This window comes from Hydractinia symbiolongicarpus, chromosome 11 (genome assembly GCF_029227915.1).
Source record: "Hydractinia symbiolongicarpus strain clone_291-10 chromosome 11, HSymV2.1, whole genome shotgun sequence".
Classification (NCBI taxonomy): domain Eukaryota; kingdom Metazoa; phylum Cnidaria; class Hydrozoa; order Anthoathecata; family Hydractiniidae; genus Hydractinia; species Hydractinia symbiolongicarpus.
Window position 1 is genome coordinate 12,313,297 of NC_079885.1, and position 17,681 is coordinate 12,330,977.

Genomic DNA, 17,681 nt, shown 5'->3' on the forward strand with positions numbered 1-17,681 from the left:
AATATAATTTAATTTTACTAGAAACAAAAAAAGTACATAAACATTATACAAGAGCTCATGAAACTGCCCATATTTGTATTTTCGCAACTATAAAGCACAAGTTGTGTAATTTTATCACTATGATGAAGACTTCAAAAAAAAAGAAGTTTTAAGTGGAAATGATCCTTTTCAAATAGCTTTGAATAATTCAACTCAAGAGATTGCAAAACTCATCTGACTGATTTCACATGTAGTGTGATAAAATAAAAATTAAATAAAAGTAACATAGAAATATGAGTAAATAAAAACAAATAAAAACAAATCCAATTTCTTCTTTCCCTATTTCTCTGCTACTCACAATTTCATTCACACACAACCTGTAACCTAGAGAGGTACAAGTTAACAAAACATTCTCGCTACCCAGCATCGGAATCCTCAAGCTCATTCGATCTTCTGAATATCAATAAACGTCATTTCTCCGACACATCACAGACTTTGTCCACAACGAGGCTAAAACAATATGGCTACCAATAGCTATACGGTATCGTTTTCACATCACTGGTTGTCGTAACAAGTACTATTTTCTCTACTTGTTGTTGGCAACACGACAAACTTTTTCAGTTGATGTGGCTATTTCAGCAGCCTTCAAAACAAAAACGATATCGTTCAGAACAAAGAAATCTCTGTGCAAATCTCCTTCGCACAAATATGGCAATCTTGTGAATTTGACAACTTCTAATCCTGCCTGTGGAAACACTTCGTCGTGCAAACTCACAACTTGCTCTTCGATAGTTTTGCCACATATGGGAAGAACCTCTGATGACGGTCCAAACGTTACTCCTAAACACAATTTATAGAAACGTCTGCAACCAGCTGTAAATTCTAATACAACAAAATAGCAAGCACTTTCTGTTGATGTAAACGAGAAAGAACGGAAGAGTTTAATTCGCAAGGAAGGCATTTAAACGGAGAAAAAACTAATTTAAAAGTAAAACTGGAATTTGGTTTTTCTAGAAGACTTAACTGCACTCCAATGACATTTAGCTTTGATGTGCCAAACCCTTACACAAGACGAGTCTGGTAAGGAGTTTGCCTATTTTGTGTGTCAAAGCTAGTCGGAAGTGTAAAGGACTAGTTCTTTCTTTCTAAGCTGACGAGTTTTAAAGATGTTTTTCATATAAATACTTGGAAAATGCGGTGTCGGTTATCGTAAAACTTGACCCTTACCTGGCGAACTGATATTTTTCGGTGACATCTTCCTGTTGTTTATACATTAGTGAAGTGCTAATGTATATTGAAAAAAGTCCTTCTTCATTTTTTTCAGTTAATTGGCAACTGCAAATACTAACTTACAATTCTTTCCATGTACTAATAGATTTATATTCATTATCAAATTAGAAGTTTCGAATGAAAAAAACTGAGCTTAAAAAAGAAAAAGCAACAGGAAACAAAGCAATCATTGTTTATACAGGTGAAAAAAACTTAACCTGCAAAAGATGTGTATTTTTACATATCCTATGCAAAAAGAAAGAAACACAATACGTTTAAAAAAGCCCTAATTCGATTAAATTTTCAAAGAAAAACACAAAACATACAAAAACAGGAGAATCAATGTCTTGAAATAAATTCTTTTTTAACCTATGTATACAAAATGAAGCAGAGAATGATAGAAGAACAGTGATATGTATTTTATAAAAAATAGAGGCTGGTAATCTTATTTAACTTATAAACAAAAAAATATTTTTTAAAAAGGGGGTTACAAGTTGTAAATAAAAAAATACTCGAATAAAAGTTGGACATGTTTCCTATATCATTATTCGTCATTGTCATGCTTGCATTGACAAATTTTTTACAAACAAAAGACGCCTGTCAACCTGGAATTAAACTTGTGAGTAAGGGGAAGTTTTATCTTATAGGTTTGTTCTCCGTTAACGCGAACGGTTCGGCAGAGTTATTTGAAACGCAAGGACTGTTATGGTCTCTAGCCATGATCGATGCAATTGAGCAGCATAATTTACGGAACAGAACACAGATAGGTTACATGATATACGACACCTGTAGTAACCATAACAACCTCATGAAAATAATATTAGACTTGACCCTTGACAAAAGCTACTTCCCAACTAACAATGATCTAAATTCATCTTGTAATACGTGTGAAACTCTGTCCAACGTACCCATAATGGCTGTGTTTGGAAGAATGTCAAGGGACCTAGCAAGTAGAGTTAACAACTTGCTACGACCCAACAATATACCGTTCTTTTGTTACACCGGAGACGAAACTTCGAGCAGTTTGGATAGTAACGATTACGCGAACTTTCGACAAATAAAAACAGCAACAAAAGACGGAGTCGTGTTAATCAGTGACGTCATTAAGCAGAAGAACTGGACTTACGTCGGGATAATAACAACGAACGACGTGTTTGGGACGAACGCTCGAAAGATTTTGTGGAGTCAGTTAAAAAACATCACATGTCTCGTGACAAAAACATTCAGGGTAAACAACATCACATCCATAAGAAATGTTATAAGACTACTGCAGAAAGACGAAGAACTTAAAATTATCATTTTGTGGGTGAGCCGGGCCGACGCCCAGAATTTCCTCACTGAAGTGGAACGGATGAAACTTTATCATAGAACATGGATCGCTAATACCGCCTGGTCAACAATGACTGTATTTCTGTCCAAACTGAACACAAATGTCACACAGGGGATTGTGCAATCTTCTGGAACTTTAAGAATAACAGAATACCACGCGCGGTTGATGGAGTATTTCAGCTTACGAACACACAACACATCAAACACTAACCAATGGTTAAAAACCTATTTCGAAAAAAACAGCATCTACAGTAATACAAGCACACAGCTGTGGGAACTGCGGGAACATTTTAACATCGACGAGTCGAAATACGCATCTTCTGCTATAAACAACGCCTTGCTTTCAATAGAACACATCATGAAATACGCCGGACATCTTTACAGCAGCAAAAATTACAGATTATCGATTCGAATCATTAAATACACTCGAACAAGTTTAGTTCAAAGATTTAAAAACTTGAAAGATAAATACCCCTTTATTTCTATCCTTTTTGACCCCAAAGGAAGGAAACCGTCTACCATGCTGTACTGGCCTCTTTTCAATGAACACATAGATGTTCTTCCTTGGGCAGGTGGCGGGGGCAGGTATACTAATCCCCCTGTTTCAACGTGCCAAAAGCCGAAGTGTCAGCCAAGTTACCAATCAAGCTGGGGGGTATGGAAAGATTTCCATGACACTAATTGGGACTGTAGATTAGGATGGAAATGCACCAAATGTCCGTACGATTTAGTCAGCTTTCATGGAAACGCATGTGTAAAATGTCCAAAACAAGCTGTACCAAACAAGCAACAAACAGAGTGCAACTTCTACAAGATTAAATATCAACACAACAATTTTGAAAGTTACGTTGTGTATGCTGTAGCAGGTATTGGTGTGAGCCTCACTTTGTTTATAACCACTGTTTTCGTGTACAATCGTGGTACACCGCTTATTAAATCGTCAAACATGAACATGTCAATAATGCAGCTACTAACACACGTGCTGCTGTTCTTACTTGCATTGTTGTGGATTGGAATGCCGACATACTGGAAGTGCATTTTGGGACCTGGCTTAACTGGATTCTTATATACTATCAACTTGTCGATAACTTTAGTGAAGACACAAAGATTTTCTCGCATCTTTAAATCAAGAACTCTTTTTTCGCGAAGACAAATACAACGGTCTTTCGTCAACGATTGTTTTGTTGCGTCGTTGCTTGTCGTTATTCAATTTGCGGTTTTCAGTTTATCAACAGTTATTCAACCAGTGCGAGTACTGCTTACTAAGGAGCCATCAACTTTAACAGAGCATCTTCGTTGCAACACCACATCCCATCTATATGTACAGTTGCTCTATCTGCTTGTCTTGTCGATGTTGATTATGATCAACTCCTACAAAGCAAGAAAGCTGCCGGAAAACTTCAACGAAACAAAGTTTATTTGCTATGGAGTCTTCGTTTTTATGGTTACCATCATGGCTTTAGTACCAATACAACTTGGACGCAAGTTTGGCGAACGATTCGTGATCGTAGACACTTTGTTGATCTCGTTGCCGAATTTCGCGTTGTTGGTGTTTATGTATACTTTAAAAGTCTATATTGTTTTGTTCAAGCCAGAGAAAAACACTGTCACTGTAATGCGGTCGCAACTACTGCAAAAAATGAGCGAAAAAGTTCAAAGGAGTATAGACAATTCTACAACACAAAAGTGAATCTGCAATCATGTACAGAAATATTAAGACGAAGGAAGCTTTTTCGTCAGTTTTAAAATATGGAGACAAGCGTCAAACAGTTACTGCTCTACAGCCGGTGGGCTGCACGGTCCTTACTTTTGCGCATGCGTAGGCCAGGCGAACAGTTCACTGGTAATTCCTTAGCACGTCGGCACAACGACATAATCGACGTAGGGGTCAAAGATACCAAAATTCGTGAAAAATGACCATGCTGACGTCAGCAACAATCACCGCGTTTCAAGAGTTTGGATTTTACTAAATAACAATTTAACAATAAAGAAGTGAACTTGAACAAGTTCCAAATGGGTGAATCTGACTTTGACATTAACCAGTTAATTAAAACAAGATTATAGCTTTCGACAAGAATAAAGCAAGATTCCCATCTACTGCAAGTGAAACTAATATAAAAGATTTCAGATTCAGTGAAGCACGTAATATCTTTTTCAAAAACTAACATTCACAGGGACTATGATAAAACCTATTGTTCCTTCTGCAAAGAAAAACAAGTGTTTAGCATTTTTAATTTTGCAGAATAAGTGGATTTTTGTGGATGTTATTGATGTTAATTTTGAGTGGCACCAGGTTGAGCGTGTAGTGCAAGTAAACCATGTTGCAGATCAAGGTGGACACAAAAATAACTTTCTCACAACTTTGTATTTGTACAGCATAAAATTTAGATTAAATATTTGGCACTGTGCTTTAGAAGCACATTCTCACTTTCTCTGGGCTAAATAAAACATTTAGTCCTAAACTTAGGACACTTTTTATCTTTCTTACTTATTTCAATCATGAGAATTGCTTCTAATGTTTTCTGCACATTGTCAATATTTGTATGCTGTCAAAAAATATGTCTCCAAAATGGCTAAATTCAGGAACTCTGGAACTTTGGTTTAATTTCATTAAACTGGTCTGAAAACATAATACACTATGTTTAAGTCATTATTTCAATTATTTAGTTATAGGACTTTTAACTTCTATGAAAAGCATGGGTTTTTTATTCTACTGACACCAATTGGAATTATCTTGTTTCATTTTAATAAAATATTTGAAATCTTGATATACCACAGTGGTATGCCGTTCACTCTTCACGAATGACACCACAAAACAAAGGAACAGTGTTTTGAAATTTCCCATAATCTATACAGAGATTTGGCTGGGATATATATCGGAATTATTTGTCTTTTATACGTGTTACCCGACTCGTAACAAGGATTGTATGGCAAAACAATCGCAATAACAATCAAACCATCTTCTTTAATGGATGAATGTAACTCATGAAGCAATTTGATTGGGCGATCAATTCTATCCAATACGTTTAATGCAGCTATAATGGAATAGTTGTTTCGTTTCTGCCACTTGTCAATGTCTAAAACCCTAAAAAAACAATGTCTGTGAAAGTGACATTATCGAGTTGTCAACATGTTTTAGGAATTTTGTGAACTAATATCTTCATTGAGAAATTAAGTCTCCGTGAAAAGTTTTCTTGCATAATTTGGTGGAGAAAATTTCCATTGTCTGATTCCCAAAATTAGTTCTTATAAACAGGATATACTGTTTTAAAGCTTTCACAAATACATTTAAATATGTTCACATTGAGAAAACTTATTTTTTCCTTACTTAAGGGAAATGTGTGTTACCGCGAAACAAACACACACATACATACACACACACACAAACAAACAAAAAATAAACAAATAAGCAAGTAAACGAACAAACAAGAAAGCAAAAAAAATAACGAAGAAAACGAAAAAGCAAATATAAAAACAATGAGAGCAGTTGATTAAAACATGCATATATGTCTAATATAACAAACTGAAATATATATTTATAGGTGCATTTTTCAAATTTAGTACCCTGCACCTGCATGAAATCAACATGAACACATTTTTCAATATTGCATCAAGACTTACTGGTAACCCTTCTCATTCAATCTCCATTGCATTGTGGGAGATTGTTCTGTTGCATATTTGTTTTCAAAGTGATACAATATCTTTTCACTAACTTTGCCATCTCCAGCACCAAGATCAAGATAAGATTCAGCCTTCCAATCTTTGTTTACATTGAGAAGAGTGTGAAATTGTTTTTCCGAAAACACAAACATTGAACCTCTGTGTAAAAGCCTATATATAAAAAGAAACATAGTACAATAGTGTGATTGTGCAAGTTATACAGGGAATTATTTTAACACAGGGCCACATTTAAAACTGAGGTTTGCAAATTCACTCTTTGTTTTTTTGTGTTTTATTTATACAGGCAAAATATACGAAAAAAAACCTAACTAAATTTTATTATAAAAGCACTTACCCATTTACGGTGGTCATTGACATAAACCAGCCAAACACAAAGCGAAAAAAATTATGTAAGATTTGTGTAAACACCCAATCTGACTTTTCATAACAGTTCTCAAGAAATTCTTCTGTACCAGCATCAAATGAACTGGCTTCAAACTTGTCAATCAAGTTTTCAGGTAGTCTATTTGTATTAATGTAGTACCACTAGAATACAGAAAGTTTATGTATTGAAAAGGGAGGTAATTTATGGAAGAAAATTTCTTTTTGTCCAAGTCCGTCATTCACGTCCCAATATTTTCCAGGGAAAATGTGCAAAATAGGTCATGCAATCCAGCTTCTTTTCAGGAGAGTCTAATTACTTTACGCTATTGCAAACTTAATATCATTTTATGTTAATTCATCATCAGAGTTAAGCAAAAAAAAACAGAAACTATCAAAAATGCTGGGTAAAATTATATGAAAAAATATTGCAACAGAGAAACACTGCTGGAGCTTCCAAATGCATAAGATGCTACTTCTTTTACTGGAAATAACGAGAGACCATTACCATAAATAAAGAAGTGTGTAATTTATTTAGATACAAAAAAACTTGTATCTGGTTAAAGTAAAAATTACCTTTGAAGTATCAATTGGTTTTTGACGTTCTGCAAGTCTATTAAGATAATTCTTGACAATTGGACTTCTAGCATACTGAGCCATCATACTAACAAATCCTATAAGTAATAATTTGGATATTACTGTACAGTGGAATCACACAATAGAAACAAGAACAATACATAAAAAATTTCCAACTAACAATAGTGTTATCAAACTACGGTGAAATCTTCTTAAGTGTCAAAGTCCAACTTGACACACTGAAATCGAAAATTAAAAATGTTATTATAATTTTTATATCACATATACTATGTTTGTTTTAATCAAATTAGACAACATTTTTAGTCTCAACATCAAATTTTTCAACATGGAAAAAGACATTGAAAGTTGTTGAATACATTTTTGAAACTTTTTTAGGGGTGAAATTGCCAGTGGGCCATAGAATACAAAATACTTATGCTAAAGTGGTGAAAATTAGGCACAGTTATACAAAGTTTAAAAACGAAAAACGGCGATAGAAATGTTTTTTTAGATCGCATTTTAAAAGTTTAAAAACAAATATCGGCGATAGAAATGTTTTTTAGATCACATTTTAAAAGTTTAAAAACGGTGATAGAAATGTTTTTTTTAGATCGCATTTTAAAAGTTTGAAAACGAAAAACGGAGATAGAAAAATTTTTTTAAAACGCATTTTAAAGGTTTAAAAACGAAATATAATTCGTATGAAAATTCGTATAAATAAAAGAGTATAATTCGTATGAGAACTCGTATAAAAGAGAATATAATTTGTATGACAATTCGTATGAAAATCGTATAAAAGAGAATATAATTCGTATGACAATTCGTATGAAAATCGTATAAAATTTGTATTAGATTTTTTAAAAATCGTATAACTATTTAACACCATACGAATTGTATATGATTTTTATACGAATTATAAGCAATTAAATTCCTATATATTCGTATAAAATATCATACAAAATTTGTAGACGACCCCTTACTGCAATTAAAAATTTCAAAAGAGTTCGCGCAAAAAAGAGGAGAAAACACGTTCTTTCGTGATAACTTTTCTTGCCGCGTTTTGTTTTTAATGAAGTTGTATCTTATTATTAGGGGCCTCATCCATACTCACATTGCCACCAGAAACGTCCAATTGACGTTTCTTTTCAAAGACACCCACCCACCCTGAGAAACGTCCAATCGTGGCAGTTATTTTTCCATAGAAAAAAACCTATCCTACAATGGTGAAAAGTTTTTTACGCGGTTCTTTGGTGGTCCCGTGTTCTTCACCTTGAATTGTATATACTAGTTGTTACCCCTTGGAAAAATCCATGAGTTCACCCGTCCTTTTTATACCGCACTGCATGAGTCTCGCTACATGCACAGCTTAGCTGCTATTTTTGGCGTGACAGACGGACAGACAGACAACGGCTATTATTAAAGAGACTAGTCTTTAACCCGTGGACAAATCCACGGGGTCGCCCGTCCTTTATATATACGTTCACGTGAAGAATACACTTTATTCACAAGTCTTTAGAGTGAAGTCCAACTCTACATCGCTCGTTGATTGTAGTGGGCAAAAACGTCGTTTCGAATTGCCACGAAACAAGCGTCCATTGCAATTTGAGAGGTACACAGAAACATTCATTGGACATTTTCTCGTGGCAATGTGAGTATGGATGGCCCCTTATCAACATTACCTCCTTTCTTCCAGAGTTGTAAAACGATGGAGAGCTGTAGGAACGCATGTACAATTGAGTTATCGTAAAGGTGTATTGGGTCCGGGAATTTTTGAGTTCATGGAAGAGAAGTGTTTCACAATTTGGAAGAGAAGATTTCGCAGGAGAGAAGGGAAGATTCTTGGAAAAGAAAAAAAGTGTTTTTATTAGGAAGAGATTTGAGCCATAGGCTGAAATCCGTCTAGCTATCTTACCTACATACCGAATTTTCTTAACTCTAGAATCAGGTTAAAACATGCGCTGTAGATATCGACATATATCAGTGAGTTAAATATACCACACATGGAGTAAGAAATTCAAAAGAAAAGAGGAAAAAAGAAAAACGAACCCTAGCGTCTGCACTGTTAAGCCGTAGATGATAGATGACACACAACACCGCTGCTATAAACAAAGCTCAAATCGAAACTGAAATGTACGTGTTGTTTAACAATATGGCTTATATCACGGTGTGCAAAGTGGAATTTTTTTTGTTTTGCTGACCGTTGTATTGTTTCCCTCGAATTTTTCTGTTCCGTAAAATATTACGCATAATATAAAGAGCATGTGCCTAAATATTTTTTGTTGTTGTGCTCGCAGCACAGACAAAAGCAACGCAAACGTTATTTTTTGTTTAGAAAATATGTTTGCTTTCCAATAATTATGAAGAGCCTACAACGATACTTATTTCCCAAATAAAATTAACTTGGCTTTTCTTCCCTTCAAGAAGACGATCTAATCCTTCCAACAGATATGGCTTTAAGCAAGGCACAGGTAGCTAGCTACTGCTGATATTTTCTTTTGTTTGCTTTTTGCTGCTCTAAAATTTAACAACGACGATTCAATATGGACAATTGAATATTATCATAGCCCCGGTTTAACCCAGCCATGTGAGGGAAATTGGGTAGATGGTGCACTGTGTGGGTCGTTGGATGTGGCAGGGAGTTGTCTGGCAGAGTGCTGACCCTAATGGAGTTTGCGTAGCTCAAAGAGAGCATTAAATACTCCAGGACTCTCCTTCAAAGCCATGGCCCCTCCTGTAAATAATAGACAGGGTATATCCCTTGATACTTGTAAGGCTAGCCTTTTAAAACATGCACATCTTGTTGCAGGGTTTAATACAAAAGTTCGTTTCCAGGACCAAAAACAACCTATAGCACTTTGTTCCTTTAAAATAAGCCATAGAAGAACCCCAGGGACAAATTTTAGCACCCCTTAAAATTGATTGGCCAACCAAAATTAAAAGAAGAAATCTGATGGCTCAGATTTGACAGATGTAAATATAATACAAGTTGTATACTTATTTTTGCCTCTGGCATTTTTACCAGTGCCATTTTATACAGTTTTTGTTTTATTATTGTAGGTTCTGGTTACTGAGTTAATTGAATTCAGAGATTCCTTCATAGAAAGAAATGGTATTGAAAATGCTCACCATAAAACAGAAGAAATTGAACGAAAAATAAAAGATGTACTGTTAGAGCTTGATCAACTACAATGTATGTACACTTTCACTAAAATTAACCAAGATTTGCCACAAAAGGTGTGGGTCAAAAATACTGCAATGTGAAAACTGAATAAAAAATGTGCAAAATAAATAAAGTTGATATGATGTTCAGGCTTTCCACTTTAATTTCTTTTCACTTCTGCAAATTGCTGACTTGATATGTTATTAACCTGTCAGCTTTATTAACACAAATGTTAGTAAGTGTATCGAAATTGCTAAACACCGGCATGAACTAAATAGGCTGAGGTCGGATAAACTTGTGAATTGACTTGTCTGTTCGCTATGCCTGATCTGGGGCTCCATTAACCAAAAGTTTTAAGATACAACCAAGAAAATTGTTTTTGAATAATTAAATACATCTTAGAATTCCTTGTAGTGTAATTTAAAGTTCAATTTTAATAGTGTAACATTAAAAAATTATCTTGCAGAAATTGCTAAGAACTATAACTTAGTTTACTTTTTCTAAGTGTTTGCATTAATATTTCTCATAACTTCATATAGTAGATGCTTGGATATGTTTCAGCTATAATAAATGTAACTCATTATTTTAATTTTGTTATGAATTTGTGTGTTTATTTTTTCTTAGTGTTAATTGACAACAAGGCATCGTTTTTCTATCTGCGTGGTCAAGCTTTAAATATATCTCCCAACTATGATTCCCGCGCTGTTGACTGTCTGTCTAAAGCTGTTAAACTCGACCCAAGCCTTGTAGAAGCATGGAATGAATTAGGTGAATGTTATTGGAAAGACAAGAATATTGATGGAGCTTTAAACTGTTTTAATTCTGCAATAATAAAGGTATTTATTTTATTCTTTTCACATCATACAGTACCACTTGCATGTAACTTTACATGTACACAATAGTTATCACCTTTTACAAGCTTTTTGTAGCATCAAAACTTTCGTATTATTGTTAACCTATTGTTAAATACATGAGCTATTTTCCATGTGGGAAACAATAGAGTTTATTTCTTGTGTACAATCTTTAATTAAACTTTGTGAAACCCATTCTTATATTTAATTATCATAACGTTATGGAATATGCAAAGGCTACGTTTTACAGGTTTCACACTCGAATAGTCATACGTAAAAAAAAGAGAAAACATTGTACGAAGCTTAGAAGTGACAAAAAAATGTTCTGTCATCATTCTCGGCTTAACGTCTGTTTTCCATGCTAGCATGGGTTGGACGGGGTATATTAATGACCCTCTTCCAATCTGATCTAGACTGTGTTAGATCTAAACTCAACTTCCTCTGTATCAAGTCTGTCCTTATAACCTCCTGCCAAGTCTTTCTCGGTCTGGCTCTGGGATTTGCCCCAGGAACTATCAAGTCTCTACACTTTCTTACCTAATTATCCTCCTCCATTCTTTCCAAGTGCCCCGGCCAATTCAATCTTCTTATCTGGATAACATCTTTAATTCTACGGAGACATAGCCTGCTTCTTAGCTCATCTGAACTCTTTCTGTCTCTCAGACTAGCGTTCAAAGCTTGAAATCGAAACTACTATTTTTACTCTTGTTAAATAAGTATTGAAAGCAGTTGGTGTCTGTTCATTTAAAAATAAATAGGTTTAAATAGCTTTCGTGACCGTTGGTACATTTAAACCTTTTATGTTACATGTGAGAACAAAATGAATTTGACACTGACTGTCTTAATCTTATATAAAATTACTTTTATGCCTTGCATGTTCATATAATTTGATTGAGGTTCAGTTAGAATTTTAATTTTCTGTAATTTTTTAACCATAATGTGTTTCACTAGATCAATATGATATTGACCCACAAAATCAATGTAATGAATACATTTTTTATTGTATAGTGTAAAAACAAAGTATCTCTTCGAAACCTTTCTATGGTGCAACGTCAGCTAGGCACAGGTTAGTATAGCACTCCTATTGTTGTATACATACCTTATTTAAAAAATCTAATCACCAGTATTGTTTTGGTTTAGATTTCGACTCTAAAGTAGCAAATATTCAACAAAGTGTGACAACAGCAAAAGAGGCTGTAGCTATGGATGTAAAAGATGGTCATTCTTGGTGTTAGTTTAATCTCATTAGAACTTGTTTTTTCGACACTTGTTTAATTTTGAGTGTTTTATGCTGGGAAAATTCACCTTGTCTAGACAATCAATGTATCCACAACTTTTTTGCACGTCTTAGATCACTTGCTAATATTCAAACTGACCTGTTTAAAGATATTTTCTTAAAAGTGACTTACCTAAAATAACAATGCTTTATCTAAAAGTTCTGGTTTCTTATGGATCAGTGTACTAAAACGAAACATCTATCAGAAATTCTTTAAATTAAACCTGGTATATATATTCTTGTATAGTCTGAAAAAATTAGAAAATGATCTGTGAAACCCTAAATTTGGGGACTGTTTCACACAATGGCCTATGTTTTAAATTATGTAACTGTATAATCAATACTGTTTTTCTCAAATTAGTTGTTTTGGGTAACGCATATCTTAGTTCATTTTTCTTTGCTGGTCAAAGTCCAGTAACACTTAAACAATGTATGGTGGCGTACACAAAAGCTGTAAGTGAAATATAATTGCTTGTTGCTTATGGAGACTTTTCAACCTATAGTAATTTCATGATGTCGTATTTCTGTAGGAACAAGATAAAAATGAAACAACCAATCCAGACTTACATTATAACAGAGCTGTGGTAAGTTTGAAAACCTTTTTTCATTTAAAAATGTTTATATGTGTAGCACCATTTGTGTTTACTATGAAAACTGAGCTTTAGCGTAAACTTTTTCATCTGGTAATAAGAAAGTGTCGTATTTCAGGCGTTTAAATACCAGGAACATTTCACAGAAGCTCTGGACGGATTTCAAAAAGCACATCAACTTGATCCAACTTGGAAGATCCCGATAGAAGACAAAATGGATCTAGTGAATAGATTGAAATTAACAACAGACGCGTGCAGTAATAAGGTGTGAAAGCATTTTTTAATGATGGTATAGTTAACAATATGCACATTTTTTATTTAAGTAGGCTTTATTATAATGTATATTTATGTTACGAATGAGATTTTTAAAAGTCTAAAAGTTATGCTAACACGGAAATTTAACAATTGCAATTTCAGGGTTGCCATGCCTCCTCTAAATCTTTATTTTAAACTTTTTTTAAAAAATATTTGTTATCTTCACAGAGTTGCATCCATTGTACTTCTTGAAAATCAGAAATTATTTTCTTAATTTCAAATTTTCTTTATTTTCTAGAAAATCATGTTAAAATCATCACCTCCCCTTAAACCTCAAATATTTTTTTTAAGGTGCTGTGATTTAAAAATAAACATTCTCCTCAAGAGCATTCAAATCTCCGTAAATTTAACACTTAAAACATGGCAACTTTGTTTTGCAAATTTCTTAAACAAATAAAATAAATTTTATTTCATCCACGAAAAGTGTCTAATTAAAACTTGATTCCCTTCTGGAAATTTATTTTCGTAATAAACGAAGTCCAAGTTTAAAAATTCATTTAAATTTTTAATTAATTGACATAATGTTAATTCACATATTTTGTTGTTTTTTTTTTAATAAGGGACGTCTTAAACGAAAGAAACTCACTAATTTAATCAACCAAATAAAAGACGCAGATTTCGGTCCATATGCCAATGGAACCTACACAAGTCCTTTGAATAAATCGATCGATCTAAAGAAGACATGTATCAATGAACTAAGTTTAAATCGTAACGATGGAAAAGTGATCTGTGGAAAAGTTATCGCAGTCATTCCAGTAAAAGACGCAGTACCTTTGTAAGTTGACACATATTTTTTTTGGTCCAAAAAACACAGACTTTAAGAGAATGGATTTACCTAACATTTCCTTCTCTGATCAATTTACGCAAAGACATGGCATTTTTGGATTTAAAAAATAAATTATCGACTAACATAAGGAATTTAATTTTAAAGGTAAAATTAAAAGGAATTTGATGACATCTTTGTTTCTCAATTTATACCGTTTTCAAGGACTTTTATGTAGAAGATAGATAATTTTATCTATCTCGGCAAACCAGAAGAAAAATATTAGTGTAAATCAAAAAAAAATCTAAATTTCGCGGCAAATAATTTTTTGCGAATTTCGGAAACATTCGCGAAATTCGCGAAAGTTAAATTCCGCAAAATTTGAATTCCGCAAAATTTGATTCCCTACGAAAAGTCAAATATTAAAAAATAATTAAGTAGGTACCAATTAAGATGTAAATTTGCAAAAACGTGTATAATTATTTTGAAATGTGATCATAAAAAATTGTTGGTTGTTTTTTTAGTCCGTTTATTTTGATGGATAAAAACGAAGATTGTGTGGCGGTGAGCGTATTTAACTTAGCTATTGGTAAAGGTGTAATTGTTGGTGATTCTGTAGCTCTTCCTGAACCTTACCTTGAAGAAGTCAATTTACAGCTTGATGAACAGGTACTTTTTATCCCTGTTACAAGTGTTCAAAGGAAATTAGAATTTGGTTAATTTTTTATGATGATGGTGTTTGTGAAAAAAACTCTTCAACGTAGAATAATGCTTAAAGTTTTCTTGTCGAAGTCTTATAGTTTGGTAACCAATAATAAGATAAAAATCACGCTTTTCAGATTCTCCTCGAAATTTTTATAATTGGCAAATACACTTTTAAGTCTCTTCTGCTTTGCTATTTTTCGGTTAATAAAAAAACAGACGCAATCCGAAATTATTTTAAACCTCTTTGCAGTATGGAAGAGAAAAATAGAAGTGATGTTTTAAAATGCTTTTTTTTAAGGTGATGGGTTCGATTAGTGAATGTGTAATGCATAAAACAGACTATTATAATTTCCAGTTTTTTTCTGTAAAAACAAAAAAATTATTTCTTCATTTAGCAGATATCATACCGCACCATCCGTGTAGATAACCCTGTTGTTCTGGTAATCAACAAACGCAAGGTTGGTTCAGAGAGACTATCGTTTAGTGTTCTCGATGTGACAAACAAGAGTTCTTGATTAGATGATAGCCGCGATACCTGACACGTGGTGTTCCAAACTTACTGCTAGACGAATCCTGTGCTTGGCCTAAAAACCTGGAATAAAAATACTATCGGATATTCCTATTTTGATTGGCTATATAAATGTCGGATTTTTATCACTTCAATGCGGCCTACGTTGGAATTTGAATTTAAAAAACTTTCAGTTCGAGAAGGACTTCTGCAAAAACATAATGGAAATTTAAATTTTCAACAGAACTGAAATAAGATGCTATACCTGAAGCTGGTACTAACGTCAACGTTTTGCGGCGTCATGCGTGTTACTTTTGAAATTATCCATCATTTATTTAGTTTTTTATGCATTTTATCTGTTGAAAATAAACCTCGCCTACGGAGTTCCTTTTTTACGGTTTGGTGGGAAAAGAAGAAATAACCCCTGGGGACAAAATTTAAACATCTGAAACTACATTTGCTTTTGAAGTAATATCTATTGTTGGGAAATTAAAATGATAGCATGTTTATGACGTAATGTATAATATTTTAGACTGATCTTACGGTTTATGTTTATCTGTACAGAACTATTTATTTTCACGGCAAAAATTGTTGTGAAGCGTTTAATATGCATACCTTTTGATCAATTTAGTTTATTTATTTTTTTCGCAGTATTTGCTCGATAATTCAAATACCGGATAATCCAAAATATCAGTTGATTAATTTTTGGGAATATTCTTTCCTGTCATGAATCATATTTCAGGCCTTTTTTAGAGACAGCTTTGGAAACAGACATTTGGAAACAGTATGATTTTTTCTGCCTTTATCTCAGGATGTAGACTTGAAAAAAAAATCTTTCTTTTATCATCTCTATTTCCTTTTTCCACTGGTAGAACCTGTTTTATTTTTCTATGAATCGTAGGTCAAAGATTGCGCAATCTATATAGATTAAATGTGCAATTTTGCTTGGGGTTCGAAAATGTATTTAAGAGAAGAAATTTTCCCTCATTCCCCGCAAAAGTTTCCGCAAACACGCTTAAGTTGCTGAACCACCAAAGTTTTTTTCTGCAAAATTTCAAAAAATTCCGCAAAAATCATTGTAAACATGTAATATGTTCTAATAATTTAATATCAATCGATTTTTATTGTCGATATCGTAAACTGAGAAAATTTAATCTCGCAAGGTAGTCGAAATTCTCGAAACCGAGAAAATTTATTTTTGCGAAAATTTCTCCAAATAAGTCGCGAAATTTAATTCTCGAAAAAGCCTTATCGTTTACTTTATTTACTACACGCCTTTTCGTTTATGAGAATTTGCTTTATAAGAAAGAATGTCAGGCTGGGATTTTTAGGTTAGGAAGAGAGAAATAAGAAGAACAACCAGACTGGTTAGAATTTGTTAAAATGTGCACTTGCATTTTGGTATCTACAGTTTTAATATGTTCACATGCGAAGTGAATGAGCGTGCGTGGAAAAAAATTCAAAGACTCACATTTTTTGCATTTGATTTTTTTAAAGCTTACTTTTCACTTTAAAAAAAGTTTGTAAAATTCGAAATAAAGCAAGTATTAAACCATATTTGTTTGTGTTTTGAATATCCTCGTCGGAAGCCGCTATTTTTGATAAATTTTTTTAGGAATAAACCCAGTTTGCCGTCATCTCATTGGTGAAAAAAAGGCCCTTAAAACTCGAAGCAACTGAAGATAGTAAATTATTACATTCTTAATTTAATTTTGGGAATATTGCTTTTTTGCCATAAGAATAATAAAAGTAGCGCAAGATTCTTTTTTCTGCCTTTTAAACGGTATAAAACAACGAGCAGCGTGAACTGATTAACAAAGTTGATACTCTTCCAAAACGAGTTTTGATACAAGTTGAACACCTTTTATCAGATGTTCTTAAACATAGTCATCCGAGTCCTTGCGTTTAAGCATAGGTTTTGCGCAAATTTTAGTGCCCTCTTTTTTTAAGTTGCACCTCTAGGGCTTCTCTAGGTAAGATCCACAAATTTACGGGTTTCTCTTTTGCTCCGCGCTACTTTCTGCTTGCCGTACCGTCTGCCTGAACCTCTTTACGTTCGTGTGAATTTGAACCTCGTTCACGGCGTATGTAAAGTTCTTTTAATATCAAGGATGAAATTGTTTCTTCTATCTTTCTTTTTATCGCGTACACATTTTATCTTTCCTGTGGGTCCCTGGGACAAAGTTGCGTGAATCCATGTGCTACGCGTCCGGTCCGTATTACAATTTTTACTAGTAGGTGTATACTTACGTGGTCGTGATAATTAACGCTATATACACTTCCCGTGTCTATATATATGCAAACATATATACAGTCGAT

The 17,681-nt window shown here is 33.6% G+C and overlaps 3 protein-coding genes across 5 annotated transcripts; 2 read left to right on the forward strand and 1 right to left on the reverse strand.

Moving 5' to 3' along the window:
* Window positions 1-212: 212 nt before the first annotated feature.
* Window positions 213-9,341, reverse strand: LOC130613814 (protein-L-histidine N-pros-methyltransferase-like). Its single transcript, XM_057435159.1, has 6 exons — window positions 9,241-9,341; window positions 7,195-7,292; window positions 6,593-6,783; window positions 6,199-6,408; window positions 5,484-5,662; window positions 213-819 (listed from the first exon to the last, which is right to left on the reverse strand). Exons 2-6 carry the CDS (start codon window positions 7,279-7,281, stop codon window positions 566-568), a joined length of 921 nt encoding a protein of 306 aa, XP_057291142.1. The 5' UTR covers window positions 7,282-7,292; window positions 9,241-9,341; the 3' UTR covers window positions 213-565.
* On the forward strand, window positions 1,550-5,382 carry LOC130613811 (extracellular calcium-sensing receptor-like). Of its 2 annotated transcripts, XM_057435155.1 has the most exons (2): window positions 1,550-1,687; window positions 1,896-5,382. In XM_057435155.1, the coding sequence occupies exon 2, from the start codon at window positions 1,967-1,969 to the stop codon at window positions 4,265-4,267; it is 2,301 nt and encodes a 766-aa protein (XP_057291138.1). In that variant the 5' UTR covers window positions 1,550-1,687; window positions 1,896-1,966; the 3' UTR covers window positions 4,268-5,382. The 2 variants fall into 2 exon arrangements, with proteins under 2 accessions (XP_057291138.1, XP_057291137.1); XM_057435154.1 differs by having other exon boundaries at window positions 1,621-5,382.
* Window positions 9,342-9,472: 131 nt separating the features above from the next.
* LOC130614372 (tetratricopeptide repeat protein 5-like) lies at window positions 9,473-15,988 on the forward strand. Of its 2 annotated transcripts, none has more exons than XM_057435799.1 (11): window positions 9,473-9,662; window positions 10,252-10,384; window positions 10,979-11,190; window positions 12,214-12,271; window positions 12,346-12,435; window positions 12,843-12,934; window positions 13,012-13,065; window positions 13,190-13,336; window positions 13,947-14,161; window positions 14,674-14,818; window positions 15,250-15,988. In XM_057435799.1, exons 1-11 carry the CDS (start codon window positions 9,642-9,644, stop codon window positions 15,367-15,369), a joined length of 1,287 nt encoding a protein of 428 aa, XP_057291782.1. In that variant the 5' UTR covers window positions 9,473-9,641; the 3' UTR covers window positions 15,370-15,988. The 2 variants fall into 2 exon arrangements, with proteins under 2 accessions (XP_057291782.1, XP_057291783.1); XM_057435800.1 differs by having other exon boundaries at window positions 15,253-15,988.
* The last annotated feature ends 1,693 nt before the right edge of the window (window positions 15,989-17,681 follow it).

Bases quoted from the DNA above. Each gene is read 5' to 3' on its own strand.
- LOC130613811 (XM_057435154.1), top strand. From the start codon at position 1,778: ATGTTTCCTATATCATTATTCGTCATTGTCATGCTTGCATTGACAAAT.
- LOC130613814 (XM_057435159.1), bottom strand. From the start codon at position 7,281: ATGATGGCTCAGTATGCTAGAAGTCCAATTGTCAAGAATTATCTTAAT. The intron at 6,784-7,194 runs GTAATTTTTACT...TCTGTATTCTAG, and splicing joins AACCAATTGATACTTCAAAG to TGGTACTACATTAATACAAA. The intron at 5,663-6,198 runs GTAAGTCTTGAT...TTGTTTTTTTAG, and splicing joins TTGAATGAGAAGGGTTACCA to GGTTTTAGACATTGACAAGT.
- LOC130614372 (XM_057435799.1), top strand. From the start codon at position 9,642: ATGGCTTTAAGCAAGGCACAG. The intron at 12,272-12,345 runs GTTAGTATAGCA...GTTTTGGTTTAG, and splicing joins GCAACGTCAGCTAGGCACAG to ATTTCGACTCTAAAGTAGCA. The intron at 14,162-14,673 runs GTAAGTTGACAC...TTGTTTTTTTAG, and splicing joins GTAAAAGACGCAGTACCTTT to TCCGTTTATTTTGATGGATA.